At 42.0% G+C, this 23,792-nt stretch overlaps 1 protein-coding gene across 3 annotated transcripts in view; it reads left to right on the top strand.

Annotated features, from left to right (window-relative positions):
• Window positions 1–2,831: 2,831 nt before the first annotated feature.
• Window positions 2,832–23,792, top strand: part of selenoo1 (selenoprotein O1) — a 39,027-nt gene continuing 18,066 nt past the window's right edge. Inside the window, exons 1-4 of one of the 3 annotated variants that reach the window (XM_060923741.1) lie at window positions 2,832–3,495; window positions 14,530–14,733; window positions 16,887–17,064; window positions 20,674–20,832. In XM_060923741.1, coding sequence (XP_060779724.1) covers window positions 2,945–3,495; window positions 14,530–14,733; window positions 16,887–17,064; window positions 20,674–20,832 — 1,092 coding nt within the window. In that variant the 5' untranslated portion in view covers window positions 2,832–2,944. Of the gene's footprint in view, window positions 3,496–14,529; window positions 14,734–16,886; window positions 17,065–20,670; window positions 20,833–23,792 lie in introns of all 3 variants that reach the window. The other 2 variants (XM_060923740.1, XM_060923742.1) reach the window with 2 other exon arrangements.

The raw sequence follows: 23,792 nt of genomic DNA, 5'->3' as shown, positions 1-23,792 counted from the left end.
GTAATTTTGTCGTACTCGTCATAATTAGCAAAGCCACCTCCACCTTTTCCCATCACAGCCTGGTCTACCAATGGCGGATAACCGTCTGTCAGTGGAACCGGCGGGAATGCGTACGTACGCTACGTATGGCTACCCAGAAGCACTTGCAAACTTTTTAAAATTATTAACTTAATTTGTATCTCCTTTCATTTTCTTGTCATCGGTTGATAAGATATTTTCATCCATTCGGATATTATGGATAGTATTTCACATTTTATTTTATTTTATTTTTTAAATTTTATTTATATTTAATTAAGTGATTCTTTGGCGTACCACTAGAATGGAGCCCGCGTACCACAGTTTGAGAATCACTGCCCTAGACTGTAGCCAAGCCTGAAAATCAATCCAAAATCTTTGTATTAAAACGCACCACACTTTGAAAAGCCCTGAACTACAACACAGCGCTTCCGAGAGTCTCTCTAGATTAATTTATCCTGCGTATTCCCTCCCTATTTCAAAAAGAATGATAAAAACATTTAATAGATTAAACTTTAACTTCATTTGGAAGAACAAATGTCATTATATAGGTAAAGATGATCTAATCAAACCCTATGGTGAGGGAGGGGGAAATCTCATCTCATCTCATTATCTCTAGCCGCTTTATCCTTCTACAGGGTCGCAGGCAAGCTGGAGCCTATCCCAACTGACTACGGGCGAAAGGCGGGGTACACCCTGGACAATTCGCCAGGTCATCACAGGGCTGACACATAGACACAGACAACCATTCACACTCACATTCACACCTACGGTCAATTTTAGAGTCACCAGTTAACCTAACCTGCATGTCTTTGGACTGTGGGGGAAACCGGAGCACCCGGAGGAAACCCACGCGGACACGGGGAAAACATGCAAACTCCGCACAGAAAGGCCCTCGCCGGCCCCGGGGCTCGAACCCAGGACCTTCTTGCTGTGAGGCGACAGCGCTAACCACTACACCACCGTGCCGCCCGGGAGGGGGAAATGCAATAGATTTTGACATCATGAACGGTGTACTAAAACTTAAATGGCTAAAGTCTTTTCTAAATAATAGTCACTCTATCTGGTATTACATACCCAACCTCATTTTCAATAAGCTCGGTGGAATCGATTTCCTATTAAAATGTGATTTTGAGTTAAATAAACTTCCTCAGACACTTTCTGACTTTCATCAACAGGTCCTCCTTTATTGGAAAATAATATTTAAGCATAATTTTACCCCTCATAATAGCCCAGTGTGGAATAATAGGTATATATTGGTTAATAGAAAATCTGTTTTTATTGAGGAATGGTTTTCCAAAGGTGTGTGGGCTATTGCTCACTTTATGAATGATGGACAGATTTTACAACATGGTCATTTCTGTCAGAAATTTCAGATTCAATGTACAAAAAGAAAATACAACCAAATCGTAAAGGCTATTCCTGTACCAATCCGAACTATGGTGGAACAGGATATGGTGTACTCTGATATTTCTCCTAGACTGAGACAACTTTGGATTGAAGGTGTTACTTCAATCCATGTTTGCATGTTCTCCCCGTGTCCGTGTGGGTTTCCTCCGGGTGCTCCGGTTTCCCCCACAGTCCAAAGACATGCAGGTTAGGTTAACTGGTGACTCTAAATTGACCGTAGGTGTGAATGTGAGTGTGAATGGTTGTCTGTGTCTATGTGTCAGCCCTGTGATGACCTGGCGACTTGTCCAGGGTGCACCCCGCCTTTCACCCGTAGTCAGCTGGGATAGGCTCCAGCTTGCCTGCGACCCTGTAGAAGGATAAAGCGGCTAGAGATAATGAGATCAGAAATTAAAAAGATTAGAACTAAATATCTCTCCTTTCTAATTCCGTTCAAAGCGAAAGAAATACAGTTCAAAATTTTGAATAGAATTTACCCAACCAAAGAATTTTTTAAGAAGAAATTTAAATTTGAAACTGGTAAATGTGTGTTTTGTGAAACAGAGGAGGAGGATTTGGAACATCTTTTCTTTCTATGTGATTTAATACAAAGATTTTGGATTGATTTTCAGGCTTGGCTACAGTCTAGGGGGATTCAGTTTGCCCCTTTATCCATTAAAGAAATTAAATTTGGAGTGTTTTTAAATAATAACAAAATGGAATATGGTATTAATAATTTACTACTTTTAGGTAAACACTTTATTCACAAATGTCGTTTTTTTTAAAAACTAAACCTTATGTTACACACTGGAAGAATGACCTCAAGCTTTTTGCCAAATCTTTAAAGTTAGTTGAAAATAAGTGTTTACCTAAAAGTAGCAAATTATTAACGGTTTTTTAAAACTGGACCTTGTGTTGCACACTGGAGGAGTGACCTCAGGCTTTTTGCCAGGTCTTTAAGGTTGGTTGAAAATAGGGATGTTGGTTATTTTATATCCTTTTTGGATGACTTTGATTTGCTCGATTGACGTGTGTAAGGATGGTTGAGTGGCCCCTTTCTTGTTCATGTTTTTAACTTTATTGCTGTGTGTGTGTGTTTTTGCTTCTTTGATGTTTTTTGGATCTGTATATATATGGTGCTCTATTTATTTGTATTTTGAATGTTTTTGGAAATAAAAAAAAAAAAAAGAAAAGAAAAAAAAGTTGAAAATAAGGATGTTGGTTATTTTATATCCTTTTTGGATGACTTTGATTTACTCGATTAACATATGTAAAGATAGTTAAGTAGCCCCTTTCTTGTTCATATTTTTTACTTTATTGCTATGTGTGTGTTTTACTTCTTTGATGTTTTTTGGATCTGTATATATATGGTGCTCTATTTGTTTGTATTTTGAATGTTTTTGGGAAAAAAAAAAACAGCGCTTCCGCTTCCGGATCCAAGAGGCTTTTCGGTCCCCTACAGCGAGCATTAAATGATCATATCTGCGCTCTGTTGGTTTAAAATGCGTCGCTGTTTGTTTTGCCCGGAAGTAGTCTGTTAATGGCTACTAGTGTACTCCGTCTAATCCGACCGTACGCGTTCAGCTCTAACCCGGCTTTGCTGAGGTCTTACTCGATGGCCGGTATGGGCCCGGTGGTCGCGGTGAGTCGCTCCCCGCTCGAGCGGCTGGATCTCGATAACGTGGTGCTGAGAAAGCTGCCGGTGGAGGAGTCGGAGGCCCCGGGAGTGAGGACAGTCCGCGGCGCGTGTTTCTCCAGAGTGAAGCCGCAGCCGCTGCAGAAGCCTCGGTTTGTGGCGGTGTCCGGAGCCGCCATGGCGCTGCTCGGCTTCAGTGCGGCGGAGGTGCTGAACGACCCGCTGGGCGCGGAGTACCTGAGCGGCTCCCGGTGGATCCCGGGCTCCGAGCCCGCTGCCCACTGCTACTGCGGACACCAGTTCGGTCGCTTCGCGGGGCAGCTGGGCGACGGAGCTGCGTGTTATCTGGGTGAAGTGAAAGCTCCGGCTGATCAGAGCCCCGAGCTGCTGAAGGAGAACCCGAGCAGGCGCTGGGAGATCCAGCTGAAGGGTTCCGGACTCACTCCTTACTCCAGGTAGACTGACATCATTCTATTACTGACAGTCACGGGAGGATTTTTATTCATGCGCAGGTTCAACAGGCTAATGATTTGAGACTAAAATCACTCACTCCTCCATCTTCAGTAATCCTCATCAGGTTCATGGTGGATCCAGAGCCTGTCCCGGGTGTGAGACTGGAACACAGCCTGAATGGAACTCCAGTCCATCACAGGGACTCATACAAATACAGTATGGGAAGTAAGGAATTTTTAAGCACGCTGTCACAGGACAGACAAGTCTGAAATGTTGTCTGTCCAAATGACAGGCCAAAGGCCCTGAACAATGCGGCTGACGGGCTTTATTTTTATGATCTTTAAAGGCTAGTTACACTACAAATTGAATATAATTTACAAAAAAAATGTTGGTGTAGTGGTTAGCGCTGTCGCCTCACAGCAAGAAGGTCCGGGTTCGAGCCCCGTGGCCGGCGAGGGCCTTTCTGTGCGGAGTTTGCATGTTGTCCGCGTGGGTTTCCTCCGGGTGCTCCGGTTTCCCCCACAGTCCAAAGACATGCAGGTTAGGTTAACTGGTGACTCTAAATTGACCGTAGGTGTGAATGTGAATGGTTGTCTGTGTCTATGTGTCAGCCCTGTGATGACCTGGCGACTTGTCCAGGGTGTACCCCGCCTTTCGCCCGTAGTCAGCTGGGATAGGCTCCAGCTTGCCTGCGACCCTTTATTTTTTCTTAAGTTTGTAGTATTTCCATATTCGGCATTAATGGCCTTCTGGCATATTGTGCAAACTGCATACTTCTGTTTCTTGTCTTCTTTTTTGAAATATTTCAGAGCTTCTGTCTTGAGCGTCGTCTTGCATTTGGTTAACGTTATCCCTGTCGGACATTTTGAATTTTCGCTACCACATAAGAATACACGAGGACCGAGACTTCCAGTATTTTTGCGCATGCTCGGTTATGATTTTCGGTGGTTAAAAAAGAACCGAACAGCTCTAATAACAGCATAACACAACCATTGATTGGCAGTTTGGCACTTTAACATAATACTTTACTGCAAAGTTTCATGTAAACTGAACTCTTAATTGACTGGCTCAATCAGATACTGTCAACCCTAAAACACTAGTTCAACTACGTCGTGCAATAAAAACAACAGTGAATACTGAGTGTATTATTATTCTTATTTAGCATGCTACTCGTGGAGAGGGAGGTGCCTGTAAATTTTGGCAGGGCTAGGACCTTCCTGAATTTTTAAATCCTCGTGTGTGAGCATCTGAAGCTAGGGCTCGTGCTAAAGCTTTCCGCGATCCGCGCTCACTCCTGATGTTGGATTGGGCCGAGCCTGGGCTGGTTCGAAAGGTCTCAGGGAGAGGGAGGTGCCTGTAAATTTTGATGGGGCTAGGACCATCGGTGGCCGAGTTATGAATTTTTAAAGGCTGGCTCGAGCCAAGGGTCATGTTAAAGATTTCAGCGAGCAGCATTCACATGGGGGTTTTGGGGGCAAATAGCGGGCCGAGCCGCAGTCAGTTCGGGCCGTGCTTGTGCTGATTCGAAGGGTCTCTGGGAGAGGGATGTGCATGTAAATTTTGGCAGGGCTCAGACCTTCGGTGGCCGAGTTATGAATTTTTTAATGTTGGGCCCGCAGGGGCCCTCGTTTCACAGTCTGTGTTACGACATAATGTATTTGCCCAGTGTAATATTTTGAAAGAAAATTAGAAGTAAGTTAGACCCAAATCTTTACAATTTTTCATGGGCCATCCAGTTTGATGCTTTTGAAATACAGATGGATACGTTCAAATTATTATTATTATTATTATTATTATTATTATTATTATTATTTTATCAGCCATCCGGTCTGATGCTTTTGAAATACAGACGGACAAATGTGAAAATTACCTGTCAGTTTCCGCCGGTCTGGCTTTATTTCCCCACACTTTATATACACCTACACACCCCCTATGTCTCGTTCATACCTAGGGGCAATTTAGTGTAGCCAGTCTACCAATTAGCATGTTATTGGGATGTGGGAGGAAACTGGAGAACCCAGAGGAAAGTAGAGGGTTTAACAATTGGGCGATTTGGGGCAACGATTGAAATGAATTAAGACAGCAGTCCTAAATCGAGTCGATTGTGAATAGATTGTAGATTAATAATCATTGGTTAGAAATAAAAGGAGAGACAACTGGTATGTAAAAATTATGCTTTTTTTAAACTGATCTGTAAATAGGCTAGCAAGGTAATTTGAACGTAACTCTACGGTGAAATGTTCCTTTTCTACGTCATCAGGAAAGATGAATTAATGCGAGGTCTTACCCAGATTCTGAGCAAAGTTGGTCACATTCTGATCGGAGGCTACTGAACTGAATTGCGTTGTATCATATAGTACATTCTGTGGCATCATCAAATATCAAATCATAGAATAGAAACTGTATTGTATCGTGTGGATATTACCCTTTGTAGTTAAGTCATCACTAACATCTAAATTTATCTTCTTTATGTTTGCAAAACAAAATGGTATCTTTCATGTGGCGAAATGTTAAATTGTAATATATTCTAAAATAGGCGGCACAGTGGTGTAGTGGTTAGCGCTGTCACCTCACAGCAAGAAGGTTCTGGGTTCGAGCCCCGTGGCCGGCGAGGGCCTTTCTGTGCGGAGTTTGCATGTTCTCCCCGTGTCCGCGTGGGTTTCCTCCGGGTGCTCCGGTTTCCCCCACAGTCCAAAGACATGCAGGTTAGGTTAACTGGTGACTCTAAATTGACCGTAGGTGTGAATGTGAGTGTGAATGGTTGTCAGGGTTCCCGGGGGTCCTTTAAAAAGTCTTAAATACAACTTTCGGTTTTCAAGGCCTAAAAATGTCTTAAATTGTTTGGAATGACTGGAATTTTTGAAAGGGAGGTATTAAATTTAATATTGGACCGAACAAGTGAAATGTCTCCATCCGGTTTGGGGTATTTTTTTAACCGTAATTTTAAAAGTGACCAGCGCACCTTTTGGGGGCAGCATTGGTTCTGTGCGTTCCGTAGATCAAGAACTAACGTTAGGAGGCTACTGGAGGAAGTGTGGTGTGGTGTGGTGCGGTGGTTGTGAAGAGTGAGAGATGCGCAGGTACAGTGGGGCAAAAAAGTATTTAGTCAGTCACCAATTGTGCAAGTTCTCCCACTTAAAAAGATGAGAGAGGCCTGTAATTTTCATCATAGGTACACTTCAACTATGAGAGACAGAATGAGAAAAAAAATCCAGAAAATCACATTGTCTGATTTTTAAAGAATTTATTTGCAAATTATGGTGGAAAATCAGTATTTGGTCAATAACAAAAGTTCATCTCAGTACTTTGTTATATACCCTTTGTTGGCAATGACAGAAGTCAAATGTTTTCTGTAAGTCTTCACAAGGTTTTCACACACTGTTGCTGGTATTTTGGCCCATTCCTCCATGCAGATCTCCTCTAGAGCAGTGATGTTTTGGGGCTGTCGCTGGGCAACACGGACTTTCAACTCCCTCCAAAGATTTTCTATGGGGTTGAGATCTGGAGACTGGCTAGGCCACTCCAGGACCTTGAAATGCTTCTTACGAAGCCACTCCTTCGTTGCCCAGGCGGTGTGTTTGGGATCATTGTCATGCTGAAAGACCCAGCCACGTTTCATCTTCAATGCCCTTGCTGATGGAAGGAGGTTTTCACTCAAAATCTCACGATACATGGCCTCATTCATTCTTTCCTTTACACGGATCAGTCGTCCTGGTCCCTTTGCAGAAAAACAGCCCCAAAGCATGATGTTTCCACCCCCATGCTTCACAGTAGGTATGGTGTTCTTTGGACGCAACTCAGCATTCTTTCTCCTCCAAACATTACAAGTTGAGTTTTTACCAAAAAGTTCTATTTTGGTTTCATCTGACCATATGACATTCTCCCAATCCTCTTCTGGATCATCCAAATGCTCTCTAGCAAACTTCAGACGGGCCTGGACATGTACTGGCTTAAGCAGGGGGACACGTCTGGCACTGCAGTATTTGAGTCCCTGGCGGCGTAGTGTGTTACTGATGGTAGCCTTTGTTACTTTGGTCCCAGCTCTCTGCAGGTCATTCACTAGGTCCCCCGTGTGGTTCTGGGATTTTTGCTCACCGTTCTTGTGATCATTTTGACCCCACGGGGTGAGATCTTGCGTGGAGCCCCAGATCAAGGGAGGTTATCAGTGGTCTTGTATGTCTTCCATTTTCTAATAATTGCTCCCACAGTTGATTTCTTCACACCAAGCTGCTTACCTATTGCAGATTCAGTCTTCCCAGCCTGGTGCAGGTCTACAATTTTGTTTCTGGTGTCCTTTGACAGCTCTTTGGTCTTGGCCATAGTGGAGTTTGGAGTGTGACTGTTTGAGGTTGTGGACAGGTGTCTTTTATACTGATAACGAGTTCAAACAGGTGCCATTAATACAGGTAACGAGTGGAGGACAGAGGAGCCTCTTAAAGAAGTTGTTACAGGTCTGTGAGAGCCAGAAATCTTGCTTGTTTTGTAGGTGACCAAATACTTATTTTACCGAGGAATTTACCAATTAATTCATTAAAAATCCTACAATGTGATTTCCTGGATTCTTTCCCCCCATTCTGTCTCTCATAGTTGAAGTGTACCTATGATGAAAATTACAGGCCTCTCTCATCTTTTTAAGTGGGAGAACTTGCACAATTGGTGGCTGACTAAATACTTTTTTGCCCCACTGTAGCTTACGCGGGCGCTAGAAAGCGTTGATAATTATGGGAAGATGTCTGTTTAATGACAAGTGGTTGGGGGATGACAAATATCCCCAGAATAAGGAGAAGAATCGTTTGCAATAAAAAGCGCTGGATCGCACAAATGTGTTTAAAGACGGTAACGCAGCGCTGGGGACACGGCAGACTGGGAAACTGGCTTTTCACGGACACGAGGCGCGCGCGCGTGTTATAGGTCAAGCGCTCCAAAGTGAAACGCAGGGGGGTTCGCGCATGCGCACGAGTCAGGTGGAAAATGGGACTTATAGGAAATACTACTAATAATAATGATTAGCATAATTTTTTACATAATTAACATTGTTTATTGTACTAAGTTTAATATAAATATATAAACAACCTTTATTTCAAAACTCAATTAAAAAGAACTCCAGAAAATACAATAATTCTAAATATAGTACAATATAATTTGTACAAAGTTTTTTAGTTTTATTACTTATCGTCTACAACAGTGTTTTTAATATAATAAGAATATTAACCACTAATAATAATTAGTAGTAATAGTAATTATTGATTATTAATCATTACTACTTATGAATGTGATTAATAAGTACTAGGGATTATTAAATGTTATAAAATTGTTATTAAAAATTATTACAAATAATTATTAAAAAGTAGTAATTGGTAGAATACAAACAAATACTCATGGATTATAGATAATTTTTTAAAATAGTGAACATTGATATAAAATAACTGTACTACTACTACTAATAATAAACAATAATACTACTAATAATACTTGTTGTTAATGTTATTATCAGTTCAGTTATCAATGTTCACTATTAAAAACAAATTATCTATAATCCATGAATAATTGTTTATCACTACTACTACTACTAATAATAATAATAATAATTACTTTTTTAATAATAATCTTTTAACTCAATTTTATAGCATTTTAATAATCACTACTTATTAGTATAATTTAGTAGTTGATGATAATTACTACTTATTATTAAATTACATTTTGATAATCACTGCTTATTAAGTAGTAATACTGAATTATAATAATTGCTACACTATTCATTATTAATTAATATAGCTAATAAGTAGTGATTAAAATGTTATAAAATTGAGTTAATTTTTTTAATTATTATTAAAAAAGTAGTTATTATTATTAGTAGTAATACAAACAATTATTCATGGATTATAGATAATAATTAATGATTATTTTTGAATAATGAATATTGATATAACAATTGCACTGATGATAATTAGTTTAGTTATTACAACACATTGATTAATATTGATAATGGTTATGAAAGGTGACAGTTGTTTTTCTGTGTTTAATGTAACGCTCTGATGATTGTATGACTGCATAAACAGGTTCATGCTGTTACCTGCTATAATGCAGAAGATACTCGAGAACTTCCTCAGCCAGCTGTGTACTGTACGACACTCAGACTGACTTTGCTGTCGGACACAAAATCACACATCAAAGATAATCTTTGGGGACTGAAATAATGCCGGCTAAGGTTGTTCAGCTGGTTCTACTTGCCGTATATTGGTTTCGTTTTTGAAATGATTCATGGTGTTTTCTCCAGTAAACACCAGTCTTCTCCTTGCTGCTACAGTAGTTCTGCAGGCCCAGAACACACGGCTTTGCTTCAGCTGTTTGCATGTCTAACAGTTGCCATTGATGCATCCTGTTGTTCACCAATTGTGTGCATTCTTCTTAAAGTTAGTAAAAAAAAACTATTGCAGAAAACAGTTTTAAGTTGTCATATTTATCATTTTCTTTGTCATGGTATAGTCTTAATTTTTCCATTTAGAGGTCTTGAAAAGGTCTTAAAAGTCTTTAAATTTGCACTTGAAAAATGTGCAGATACCCTGGTTGTCTGTGTCTATGTGTCAGCCCTGTGATGACCTGGCGACTTGTCCAGGGTGTACCCCGCCTTTCGCCCGTAGTCAGCTGGGATAGGCTCCAGCTTGCCTGCGACCCTGTAGAACAGGATAAAGCGGCTAGAGATGATGAGATGAGATATTCTAAAATATACTTGTCTGTGGTATCTGTATTTTTAAACACTATGGCATATTTTAATTAATAATTAAGTTATTTTGTGTGGGGCGGCACGGTGGTGTAGTGGTTAGCGCTGTCGCCTCACAGCAGGAAGGTCCGGGTTCGAGCCCCGTGGCCGGCGAGGGCCTTTCTGTGTGGAGTTTGCATGTTCTCCCCGTGTCCACGTGGGTTTCCTCCGGGTGCTCTGGTTTCCCCCACAGTCCAAAGACATGCAGGTTAGGTTAACTGGTGACTCTAAATTGACCGTAGGTGTGAATGTGAGTGTGAATGGTTGTCTGTGTCTATGTGTCAGCCCTGTGATGACCTGGCGACTTGTCCAGGGTGTACCCCGCCTTTCGCCCGTAGTCAGCTGGGATAGGCTCCAGCTTGCCTGCGACCCTGTAGAACAGGATAAAGCGGCTACAGATGATATGAGAATTATTTTGTGTAACTAAAAACACAGTACTCGTTGTCCACTTTAATGGGAACTTGTTCTTGATTCTAGGATTCCTGTTCTTGGCTGGCAGGAGTGGAACCCAATGTGGTTTTCTGCTGTTGCATGCTGAGATGCTTTTCTGCTCACCACGGTTGTTAATAAGTTGCTATATCCTTCCTGGCAGCTCGAACCAATCTGGCCATTTTCCTCTGACCTCTATCAACAAGACATTTCCACCCACAGAACTGTCCCTCACTCAGTGTTTTTTGTTTTTCACACCATTCTGTGTAAACTCTAGAGACTGCTGTGTGTGAAAAACCCCAGGAGATCAGCAGTTTCTGAAATACTCAAACCAGTCCATCTGGCTCAAACCAACACTCATGCCACAGTGAACGTCACAGAGATCATGATTTTTCTCATTCTGATGTTTGAAGTGAACATTAGCAGGTCTTGATTTGTTTCTGCATGAGTTTATGCATTGTGTTGCTGGCAAGGGATCGGCTGATTAGAGAACTGCATCAAAAAGCAGATGGATGGGTGTTCCTAATAAAGTGGCCGGTATGAAATATATATATAATGGGCGGCACGGTGGTGTAGTGGTTAGCGCTGTCGCCTCACAGCAAGAAGGTCCGGGTTCGAGCCCCGGGGCCGGCGAGGGCCTTTCTGTGTGGAGTTTGCATGTTCTCCCCGTGTCCACGTGGGTTTCCTCCGGGTGCTCCGGTTTCCCCCACAGTCCAAAGACATGCAGGTTAGGTTAACTGGTGACTCTAAATTGACCGTAGGTGTGAATGTGAGTGTGAATGGTTGTCTGTGTCTATGTGTCAGCCCTGTGATGACCTGGCGACTTGTCCAGGGTGTACCCCGCCTTTCGCCCGTAGTCAGCTGGGATAGGCTCCAGCTTGCCTGCGACCCTGTAGAACAGGATAAAGCGGCTAGAGATAATGAGATGAGATATATATATATATATATATATATATATATATATATATATATATATATAAAAAATATAAAGAAGCCATATATTTTTAATGTTTGATACTTACATTGCCACTTATGGCCCTTTTCCACTACCCTTTTTCAGCTCACTTCAGCCCGACACGGCTTGCGTTTCGACTACCTCAGAGCAGCACGACTCAGCTCGCTTCAGCCCTGCTTAGCACCCAAAACTCGCACAGTTTTGGAGTAGGGCTGAAGCGAGCCAAACCGAGCCGAGTGGGGCTAGGGGCGTGAGGAGACACTCCCCTGTGCACTGATTGGTGAGGAGGAGTGTCCACACACGCCCCGCGAGCACGCTGGGATCTGTAAACACCGTAAACCCGGAAGAAGAATAATTACGAATTACGAGAATTTCTGAAGCCTCATGCGCCTCGCCTCATCTATACGCTCTTGCCAGTATCTGTTGGCGTTGTCGGTGACAACAAGCCACAGCACCAAGACCAGCAACACTAACGACTCCATGTCCTCCATGTTTATTGTTTACTATCCGGTTCGTGAGACTACCGCTTAAAAGATCACTGATGTCACTGTTTGCTCCGCCTAACGACATCACGTGACGTCCACCCACTTTCGCTAACTCCACCCAATGTGTCCACCCACTTCCAGCCAGCACGGTTCAGCGCGGTTGTAGTCGAAATGCGACTCCAGCAGCCCCACTCAGCTCGACTCAACCCAACTCAGCACCGCACAGCTCAGCCCAACTCAGCCGAGTTGGTAGTGGAAAAGCGGCATTAGAGCATATTACAGACCCTTTTGTTTGTGTAGCACTTTTAACAATAGGCATTGTCGAAAGTAGGTTTATAAAAATCCAGATGTAGGTGTGGATCACTAATGAGCAAGCTCGAAACCGTGGTAGCAGGGGAAAAACACCCTGAGGCGACATAAGGGGCGAAAACCTCGACTCAAAAGGGAACACTTCCTCTTCTAGGTGACACCGGAGAGCGCAGTTATAAATTACAGAAGTGCTTTGTGATTTTTAGATTTTTAGTCTTCTCGCCATAGGATGTGGCAAAGTCTTTAGCTGTCAGGAAGAGGTTACAGTGTACAGCGGTGCTTGAAAGTTTGTAAACCATTTTAGAATTTTCTATATTTCTGCATAAATATGACCTAAAACATCATCAGATTTTCACACAAGTCCTAAAAGTAGATAAAGAGAACCCAGTTAAACAAATGAGACAAAAATATTATACTTGGTCATTTATTTATTGAGGAAAATGATCCAATATTACATATCTGTGAGTGGCAAAAGTATGTGAACCTCTAGGATTAGCAGTTAATTTGAAGGTGAAATTAGAGTCAGGTGTTTTCAATCAATGGGATGACAATCAGGTGTGAGTGGGCACCCTGTTTTATTTAAAGAACAGGGATCTATCAAAGTCTGATCTGCACAACACATGTTTGTGGAAGTGAATCATGGCACGAACAAAGGAGATTTCTGAGGACCTCAGAAAAAGCATCGTTGATGCTCATCAGGCTGGAAAAGGTTACAAAACCATCTCTAAAGAGTTTGGACTCCACCAATCCACAGTCAGACAGATTGTGTACAAATAGAGGAAATTCAAGACTATTGTTACCCTCCCTAGGAGTGGTCGACCAACAAAGATCACTCCAAGAGCAAGGCGTGTAATAGTCGGCGAGGTCACAAAGGACCCCAGAGTAACTTCTAAGCAGCTGAAGGCCTCTCTCACATTGGCTAATGTTCATGAGTCCACCATCAGGAGAACACTGAACAACAATGGTGTGCATGGCAGGGTTGCAAGGAGAAAGCCACTGCTCTCCAAAAAGAACATTGCTGCTCGTCTGCAGTTTGCTAAAGATCATGTGGACAAGCCAGAAGGCTACTCGAAAACTGTTTTGTGGATGGATGAGACCAAAATAGAACTTTTTGGTTTCAATGAGAAGCATTATGTTTGGAGAAAGGAAAACACTGCATTCCAGCATAAGAACCTTATCCCATCTGTGAAACATGGTGGTAGTATCATGGTTTAAGCCTGTTTTGCTGCATCTGGGCCAGGACGGCTTGCCATCATTGATGGAACAATGAATTCTGAATTATACCAGCGAACTCTAAAGGAAAACATCAGGACATCTGTCCATGAACTGAATCTCAAGAGAAGGTGGGTCATGCAGCAAGACAACGACCCTAAGCACACAAGTCGTTCTACCAGAGAATGGTTAAAGAAGAATAAAGTTAATGTTTTGGAATGGCCAAGTCAAAGTCTTGACCTTAATCCAATCGAAATGTTGTGGAAGGACCTGAAGCAAGCAGTTCATGTGAGGAAACCCACCAACATCCCAGAGTTGAAGCTGTTCTGTACGGAGGAATGGGCTAAAACCAAGCCAGTGTGCAGGACTGATCAACAGTTACCGGAAACGTTTAGTTGCAGTTATTGCTGCACAAGGGGGTCACACCAGATACTGAAAGCAAAGGTTCACATACTTTTGCCACTCGCAGATATGCAATATTGGATCATTTTCCTCAATAAATAAATGACCAAGTATAATATTTTTTGTCTCATTTGTTTAACTGGGTTCTCTTTATCTACTTTTAGGACTTGTGTGAAAATCTGATGTTGTTTTAGGTCATATTTATACAGAAATATAGAAAATTCTAAAGGGTTCAAACTTTCAAGCACCACTGTATATAAGGAATAAGTGAGCGTCATTTTTCTATTGTACAGGAAGTGAATACACTCTGCTGGTCTACATTTTTTTGCTCTCTCCATTACATTTTTTTATTATTGTAGTTTTTCTGGTTTCAAGTTCTCTGTCTATTTAGTACTCCACTGAAAGTACACACTGATCTATATTATACCTGTGATTGCTCTCAGCCCAGCGTTTCTTAGAACATTCCGGGCCTCTTTCTCTTCAGGCAAGCGGATGGCCGTAAAGTCTTGCGCTCCAGCATCCGTGAGTTCTTGTGCAGCGAAGCTGTCTTTGCCCTTGGGATTCCTACTACACGGGCTGGCTCTGTAGTGACCTCAGACTCGCGCATCATGAGAGATGTGTTTTATGACGGCAATCCATGCATGGAAAGATGCTCAGTTGTGTTGCGCATCGCTCCCACCTTTATCAGGTCAGTGCTATTTTGTTCATTTCACTGCCAATGACCTATTTGATGCCTTTTTAGACATATATAGATAGTGTTTATTATTGGGTGTGGTAGATGGTGTCTGATTTAAAGGAGAACTGAAGTCATTTTTAAACTTGCTTTATTTCTTAATTCAATTACGTTTTCGGATTTAGTAACCTTATATCGTGACTCGTATTGGCAACTAATTGCAGGTAAATATGATACTTATCGGCCTATTCGGTTTGTAGCCGTGTTGAATGTAGTTCGTTTGATCCACAGCAGGTGTCCCTTATCTGCGCGATCTTCACGAGACTTGTGCGAGACTTCGAAACGTGAAGTGTCAGCCAGGTGTCCTCTGCATCTTGTCACATTTATTCCACCAAATGAACTGTTTTCCAAACGAAATATTGCTCAAAAACGGAGTTTAAACGACGATTACCGCCTACTTTTTTCAAACTTTCCTTATTGCTATCAAAGCAAACAACTTCCGGCTTGATTACGTCAGCATTCGAAAGAGGGCACGCGTGTCTTTTGACAACGTTGGCAGATGTCGGTCACTTTGATTTCCGCTGTGCGTTTTACTTCCGTCCTACGATGTCTCGCACAGGTCTCAGCGAATCTCATTTACGGCCATCGCTTTGACATGTGGCAGGGCTCGAAATTAACTTTTTTTCTTTGTGTCCCCCAGTGGTCCCGAATTCTGTGTTGTATTGTCCCGAATGGAAGCAATAGTGTCCCCATTTTTTTCCCTCTCTGAAATAACCAGTGGTTAATATCATATGAAGTTACTATTATATTTGTAACTATGCGATTTTGAACCCTTTATATCATTTTTACAATAAGTCACAAAACACAAGCGACACATGTCCTATACATCATCTACTTCAAAATTACAGTTATTGCATTTTCAGTTTATTAAACTTTGGCGATCTCACTGTATGAATAGATACCCGTTTATTTAAAGGGGCCAACTAGCTCATTCAGAAAACGTTTCAACTCGCTACATCTGCAGTACACTTTAGTTGAAAATAAGACCCCTTTTATGTTCATTTCATCTACTTATACCTTGAATATCTGTTGGCACTTATAAGGCCAACTTATCATTTTCACCATTACCGTTATCCATTTTTATGAACTTTCCGTTATCCATTACCGTTATCCATTTTTATGAACTTTCCGTTATCCATTACCGTTATCCATTTTTATGAACTTTCCGTTATCCATTTTATGAACTTTCCGTTATCCATTTTATGAACTTTCCGTTATCCATTTTTATGAACTTTCGCTGCCGGGTGCAAATGTTAGCAACATCAGCATAGTGGCAGGTCCGAGCCTAGTTGTGCTGCTGACTGACTAAACTTTCTGAACTAGAAAGACACCAAGAAAACTCACTTATTCTGTTGAACGGTATCTTCCGTCAATATCATCCACATCATTCCTGTTGTATTTTATAACGTGTCTAACAGTGTTCATTAAGTTCATTCAGTTGCTCGCGTTGCCTGCAGACCAGGCGATGACACTTTGGATCCTGAAGGTCCCGGAGACGTTATGTCTGGGCTTTCAGTTTCTTCCCCGCGGTCGGTCCGCTTCAACCACTTCAGCATTTTTGTTCTGGCAAGAGTCGGCGCAGCGCGTGCGCTAGCAATTCCATTCCAAGTCCATATAATGCGGACTCCGGCCGAAGATTCTAGAACAGAATGCGCTGCTCTGTAGCCTACGGATGCAGGTGCATCGAAAGTGTAGCTACTATGTATTTTTCGCTGTTAACGTTTTAAAATTAAAATTGACAAATTAGGTGAATGTCTACGTATGTGTTACGGCTTTGTAAATAATATTAATGTAGAACTTTTTTTCTAGATCTATTTTTTTCCATTGTCCCGGGATTGTCCCAGATATGATAATTTTGTGTCCCGATGACATTTTTTATGGTCCCCGGGACATCGGGACACCGTTAGTTTCGAGCGCTGACATGTGGACTGATGTATTACAGAGCATATTTCAAACACTCATAACATGCTATAGCAGTGACAAAATAGCTATCAAAAATGCATTCCTATATTTAATAAAATGAGAGAAATAGAATTTTGGTAATAAAAAATTTGCCTTGAGTTCTCCTTTAATGAAGGTGAGCTGCTTGTTTTGTTCTCCTTGTGCAGGTTTGGTTCATTTGAGATTTTCAAAAAGGAGGACGAGTTCACGGGTCGGCAAGGCCCCAGCTATGGATATAATGAGATCCGGACTCAGATGTTGGATTATGTCATTGAAACTTTCTACCCAGAGATCCAGCAGAGCCACCCAGACCCAGTGGAGAGGAACACTGCCTTCTTTAGGGAGGTATGCTTTACCTAATAAACATTCATCAGGAGTGGAGAAATAGCCAGCTCCAGTGCACTGCTGAGTTCCTACCTAACGGTAGCTACCATAATGTAATAAAGCATAGTGAACTAGTTTACTGAAGTACATTAATAAAGACTAGAAGGAAAAAAAAAAAAACCCAAGCACATGATTATCCTCTTTTAAGTTTCTAATGTAGCACATCGTGTCTGTCTGCTTAACAGCATGTCAGTAAGCCACTGGACAGTGTTTTGGCTCTAGGCTGCAGTGTTCTCACCTTGCATCACTTGAAAAAGTTATTTGATTATGGCTAGCATTTTTATTTACTCTCTAAACTGTGAGGTATTTTGCATGTTGTACTAGAACAGTTGTATTACAGATTTCATACATGAAAATCCCTCACCTTTCGGCGAAATTCGCCGTTTTGAAACCAAAATGGGTGACCTACGTGAATCGTGTAGATCCGATGAGGGAAAAAAAATGGGGACGGGGGGTGTTTGATATTGACCCAAAGGGCAAGGAGGTCGCTTCGCACCCATAGACAGTCCGTGCCGGTTTGTGCCTCCTCCTCCTGCTTTGATATTGACGCCATAGCGACGAGTACATCTCGCTGCAAAGGACAAGCAGCATCATTTCGTGCCTCTTCTACTGCTGGCCAGAGCGTGCACATGTCAGTCAGAGTGCAGACCAGACCACCGGAAGCTGGATGGAGTCATCGGATTGAATTTCCTACTTTTTTCAAACTTTCCTGATTGCTATCAAAACAAACAAAACTTCCGGCTTGATTACGTCAGCATTCGAAAGAGGGCGCGCGCGTCTTTTGACAATCCCTGTGTCCGAAATTGCTCGCTACTCATTATATAGGGCACTGTATAGTGGAGACGCCATTTTGTACTGCTGTCTGTGCTGAAAGAAATCAAATTAAGTCTCAAATTTGATTTAATAAAAGACAGCAGCAAAGAAGAAAGTATTCAGCCTTGATTTAAAAAGAACTGAAAGCTGCAGGTACTTCCATATCTTGGCAGGCTGAGTGGTATGCTGGGGCACCTCTTGCCAGCAGACCAGGATATCCAGAGGGAACTTGTGCGGTTCAGTGTTGACCTGACCATCCCCAGCTTCAAGGAGGGAGAGAGCATCGTGGAGTGGCGGGGTCATGTCTTCGACAAACCAGACAAGTGCCTCTCCCTGGGTGCACTGGTTAAGTGTTGCCTCTCCATCTTTCATGGACCTAGAGTCGAGTCCTCATTTAGTCTGATGAATGATGTAATTGATCAAAGGAGTGGCAACATGAATGTGGAAACATTTAATGCAATACAGACGGTCAAGTACACGCTGATGTCCAGGGGGAAGACGGCTATGCAGCTCTTTAGAAGGGAGGATGTGAAGTTTGGGGAAGTGGACAGAACATTGTGCAAGAACAGTAACTCTGCAGCAGCCACATACAACGGGGGGGTGGCGCGAGGCGAGGCCAGGGTTCCCGCGGGTCCTTAAAGTCTTAAATACAACTTTCGGTTTTCAAGGCCTAAAATCGTCTTAAATTGTTTGGAATGACTGGAATTTTCAAAAGGGAGGTATTAAATTTAATATTGGACCGAACGAGTGAAATGTCTCCATCCGGTTTGGGGTATTTTTTTTTAACTGTAATTTTAAAAGTGACCAGTGCACCTTTTGGGGGCAGCATTGGTTCTGTGCGTCTTCTATGCATTCCGTAGATCAAGAACTAACGTTAGGAGGTTGCTGGAGGCGGTGTGGTGTGGTGCAGTGCGGTGCGGTGGTTGTGAAGAGTGAGAGATGCGCAGGTAGCTTATGCGGGCGCTAGAAAGCGTTAATAATTATGGGAAGATGTCTGTTTAACGACAAGTGGTTGGGGGATGACAGATACCCCCAAAATAAGGAGAAGAATCGTTTGCGATAAAAAGCGCTGGATTGCACAAATGTGTTTAAAGCCGGTACCGCAGCGCTGGGGACACGCCCACTGGGAAACTGGCTTTTCACGGACACGAGGCGTGCGCGTGTGTTAGAGGTCAAGTACTCCGGAGTGAAATGCAGGGGGGTTCGCGCATGCGCACAAGAGTCAGGTGGAAAATGGGGCTTATAGGAAATAATTGATTAGCATCATTTTTTTTTTTTACATAATTAACATTTGTTTATTGTACCAAGTTTAATAAATATATAAACAGCCTTTATTTCAAAACTCAATTAAAAAGAACTCCAGAAAATACAATAATTCTAAATATAGTACAATATAAATAATTTGTACAAAAAGTTTGTTTTATTACTTATCGTCTACAACAGTGTTTTTAATATAATAAGAATATTAACAACCACTAATAATAATTAGTAGTAATAGTAAGTATTATTGATTATTAATCATTACTACTTATGAATTAGTGATCAATAAGTACTAGGGATTATTAAATGTTATAAAAGTAAGTTTATAAACGTTTTAAACCATCATTGAATTTGAAAACATTCACATATATATATTAGTGCTGTCAAGTGATTAAAATATTTAATCGTGATTAATGTCGCGACTGTCATAGTTAACTCGCGATTAATCGCAATTTAATCGCACATTTTTGTCACATAAAAAAACCATTGTAATTCTCTTATTAGCATAAAGTGAATGGGCTTGCTTTGCACCAATTTTTTTTTTTTTTTTTATTGCAAAGCATAACACGTCTTGACACCAGCCACTGCAAAGTGAAACCTAAGCCGAGCACCGGCGCGGGGCTAGCAAGAAAACCATGAGTGAAATGATCTACTGTTTGAGTTAGTCTACAACTAAAGAGAGATAGGTTACACAGTGACGGTAGGCTTGACATGCTTGATTATAATATAAAGTACACTATTATATTAAGTTTAAGTTGTTCGTTGATAAATATTGCATTGAATCTGATCTTTACTGTTTCAGCTCACTTAACACATTTTGTACTTTTACACTTTCTGCCTGTTGATGCGTCGCGCTGTCCAATCAGAGGCGGCCACATTTGCATATTACAGGAAGGATTTCTGGGATAGCATTGAGTTTACAGTTCAGAGGGATCTGGCTTCTTTAGACGCTGTCTTCTTAAAACTGAATAAATATTTAAAAAGAGCCAAATGAGCCAGTCTTTTGAACGGCTCTTTTCAAAGAACAGATCACAAAGATGCGGATCCCATCAAAGAGCCATAAATCCCATCTCTACTAGCGCGCCCTGCCCGCGCTGGTTCTTGGGGGGGGGGGCAGAGGACTCTGGCTGTGCGGGGCGTGGCATTACAGTCTAGCTGCTATCGGTTTTCTAACCAAAGTCTCTGTTCCAAGTTCCTGGCAGTTTCAAAAGCTTATGAAAAACCTACATCATGCCACAGAGCGTTAATCTCGCGATAAAAAAAATTATCGCCGTTAAAATTGAGTCAAGTTAACGCGTTAATAATACGACATTTTTGACAGCACTAATATATATATATATATATATATATATATATATATATATATATATATATATATATATATATATATATATAAAATGTGTGTGTCTGTGTGGGAAAGTTGGCAGACATTTCAGTTTTTTTTTTTTTTTTTTTTTTTAAATGTCCCATTCTCATCCCTGATACAAACACCAGCAGAGGGTGAACAAGGAGGAAAAGCAGCAGAGCAAGTATGGCTCTCAAGCAACTCTCAGTGCTCAGCAGGCCAAGAAACAGACTGCTGAAGGAGAGAAGTGGGCAAGGCTGAAACATGTGGCAACTCCGCGAAAGCGGTCCATGGAGACACTGGTGATCCAGGCAAATAAAAGGGAAAAAATGATCACTATTCCTTGTGTGTTCCACTTTCTTCGTTCTATTATTCGCTTTTTTTTCCAGGGCATAATTTCACTATAACTACATGTACCGTATTTCTCATCTCATCTCATTATCTCTAGCCGCTTTATCCTTCTACAGGGTCGCAGGCAAGCTGGAGCCTATCCCAGCTGAGTACGGGCGAAAGGCGGGGTACACCCTGGACAAGTCGCCAGGTCATCACAGGGCTGACACATAGACACAGACAACCATTCACATTCACACCTACGCTCAATTTAGAGTCACCAGTTAACCTAACCTGCATGTCTTTGGACTGTGGGGGAAACCGGAGCACCCGGAGGAAACCCACACGGACACGGGGAGAACATGCAAACTCCGCACAGAAAGGCCCTCGCCGGCCCCGGGGCTCGAACCCAGGACCTTCTTGCTGTGAGGCGACAGCGCTAACCACTACACCACCATGCCGCCATGTACCGTATTTGAATTTGTATTTGTACTGTATGTCCTTGTGCAAATGTCTATAGAGATCTTGCAGTCACGTGACCAGAAAGTACACAGCCGCCATCTTGTCGGTCAACAGCACAGCTGAATACTGCTGCACTCGTGTACAGAATGGATCAATTTCAACCGACGGACTACACGGCTCATTTTTCTAATGAACAGATAACTAGATATATGTCTAAAATAAATGATCTACAGATTAGTGACCCTTATGGCTTACCAGATGGAGTTTTCACGACCGTGTCAGTGGATATGGAACTGCCAGAGGTGGAATACCCGGACGTGTATAATTACCTCATCAACTTTCCCTCGCTGTTCAGTGGTGAAGCACTGCGTGCTTATAAATCTCTGGACAGTTATCTTTACAGAAATTCAGGATTTGTCAGCGACTCCTCACTGGATGGGTAAGTCACTTAAGTATTGAGTATAGCACTGACCAGCTGATTATAGAATAAGGTAGTTCCAGCTGTAATTCCAAATCGTCCGTCTTGTTTACCATGGATCTGGCGTTGGAGAGGTAGAGGCTTAGCAGTGGAGATTTGAGTGGCTGTTTTCTGAGCTTAGTCAACAGGCTGGCTCTGCAGCCTCGCTTTTGCTTCCTCTCCCGGCGCCGCCTCCTTGCTTCCAATAACAATCCACGGAGACCCCGCTGGTCTCGCTATCTCGTCCGGAATGTTTTTTTTTTTTTTTTTTTTTCTCGTCCGGAATGTTGTGCATGTGATGGAAATCGCTACAAACCGTCATTTTCTGCTGGAAACCAATGTCCAGCAAGTCCATACGGTTGTAGTGGATATTGAAGTCCGGTACAGACGAACAACACGCAAAAATACACACAAAAAACGTGCACAGGTAGGGAGAGCTTGTAGCCGCAGCCGTTGTAGTAGAATTGTATATAGTAGGGTTTTCCAGAAGAAAAGGTAGAAGCAGAAGTAGAACCAGAAGTAGAAGGCGGAAATATGGCGTTTGACCGACAAGATGGCGTCTGTCACAATCTGGATCGGCTGTGACGTCACATGCAAGTGCTCCATACAGTATACTTAGTAAGGAGGCTATAATATTTATTCTGGGGGAGGACCCCCCCCCAAACAAAATAAAACAACACCAGAGGCCACGTCATCACTCGCGCACCCTTCTCACCTTTTTCACCCCGACCCGTTTTCATGCCTGAGCTTTGTACATAGCTTTATTTTTTTGCTTGGCTTTGTCTGTTTTTTCACGTCTTTGTTTATGGTTCAGAAAAAATGTCCCATCTTGTCTGTATGTTAATTAATTCACGGAGTTAAAACAATTTGGCATCAACTAGTTTTGTGGGATTCGGAACGAGTAGCATGCACTCCTCCTAGGTCCTGTTGTCAGCATTTTTACAATCAGTGTTGAAAGGATGAAGAAATAATGAGCAAGTATGACTATAAAAGGTGTTCCTTTATCAGGGCGGCGACGTTTCCATGAAAACAATGCTTTCGTGCCCATTCCTTAATCTTGTTACCACCACACCCCTGAGTATGGCTTAGAGCTCTGAGTGGGCAGTGATTCCATTTCAGCATGGCACAACCACAATGCACTGATGAAAAAAGAAATTCAGTGTAATGGGAAATAACATTTCATTTCTGATGTGAAGTTTGTTGGCCCTTTTTTTTTTTTTTTAAAACAAGTAATCACCTGTTTTTATCCCCTGCTGGCCAAAAGGTCTGAAGGGGAATTGTCATGGTGATGTCCGTCCTAGGAAGGGTGCTCACCTTCTGAAATCAACTCCTCTCTCAATTTTTGGAGGAATTTCACAAAACTTGGCAGGATTCTTTGTTATACAGTGGGGCAAAAAAGTATTTAGTCAGTCACCAATTGTGCAAGTTCTCCCACTTAAAAAGATGAGAGAGGCCTGTAATTTTCATCATGGGTACACTTCAACTATGAGAGACAAAATGAGAAAAATCCAGAAAATCATATTGTCTGATTTTTAAAGAATTTATTTGTAAATTATGGTGGAAAATAAGTATTTGGTCAATAACAAAAGTTCATCTCAATACTTTGTTATATACCCTTTGTTGGCAATGACAGAGGTCAAACGTTTTCTGTAAGTCTTCACAAGGTTTTCACACACTGTTGCTGGTATTTTGGCCCATTCCTCCATGCAGATCTCCTCTAGAGCAGTGGTGTTTTGGGGCTGTCGCTGGGCAACATGGACTTTCAACTCCCTCCAAAGATTTTCTTTGGGGTTGAGATCTGGAGACTGGCTAGGCCACTCCAGGACCTTGAAATGCTTCTTACGAAGCCACTCCTTCGTTGCCCAGGTGGTGTGTTTGGGATCATTGTCATGCTGAAAGACCCAGCCACGTTTCATCTTCAATGCCCTTGCTGATGGAAGGAGGTTTTCACTCAAAATCTCACGATACATGGCCCCATTCATTCTTTCCTTTACACAGATCAGTCGTCCTGGTCCCTTTGCA

The sequence above is a fragment of the Neoarius graeffei genome, chromosome 6 (genome assembly GCF_027579695.1).
Source record: "Neoarius graeffei isolate fNeoGra1 chromosome 6, fNeoGra1.pri, whole genome shotgun sequence".
Classification (NCBI taxonomy): Eukaryota; Metazoa; Chordata; class Actinopteri; order Siluriformes; family Ariidae; genus Neoarius; species Neoarius graeffei.
The sequence above is the reverse complement of the archived record's forward strand: the minus strand, read 5'-3'. Positions and strand labels throughout refer to the sequence as shown.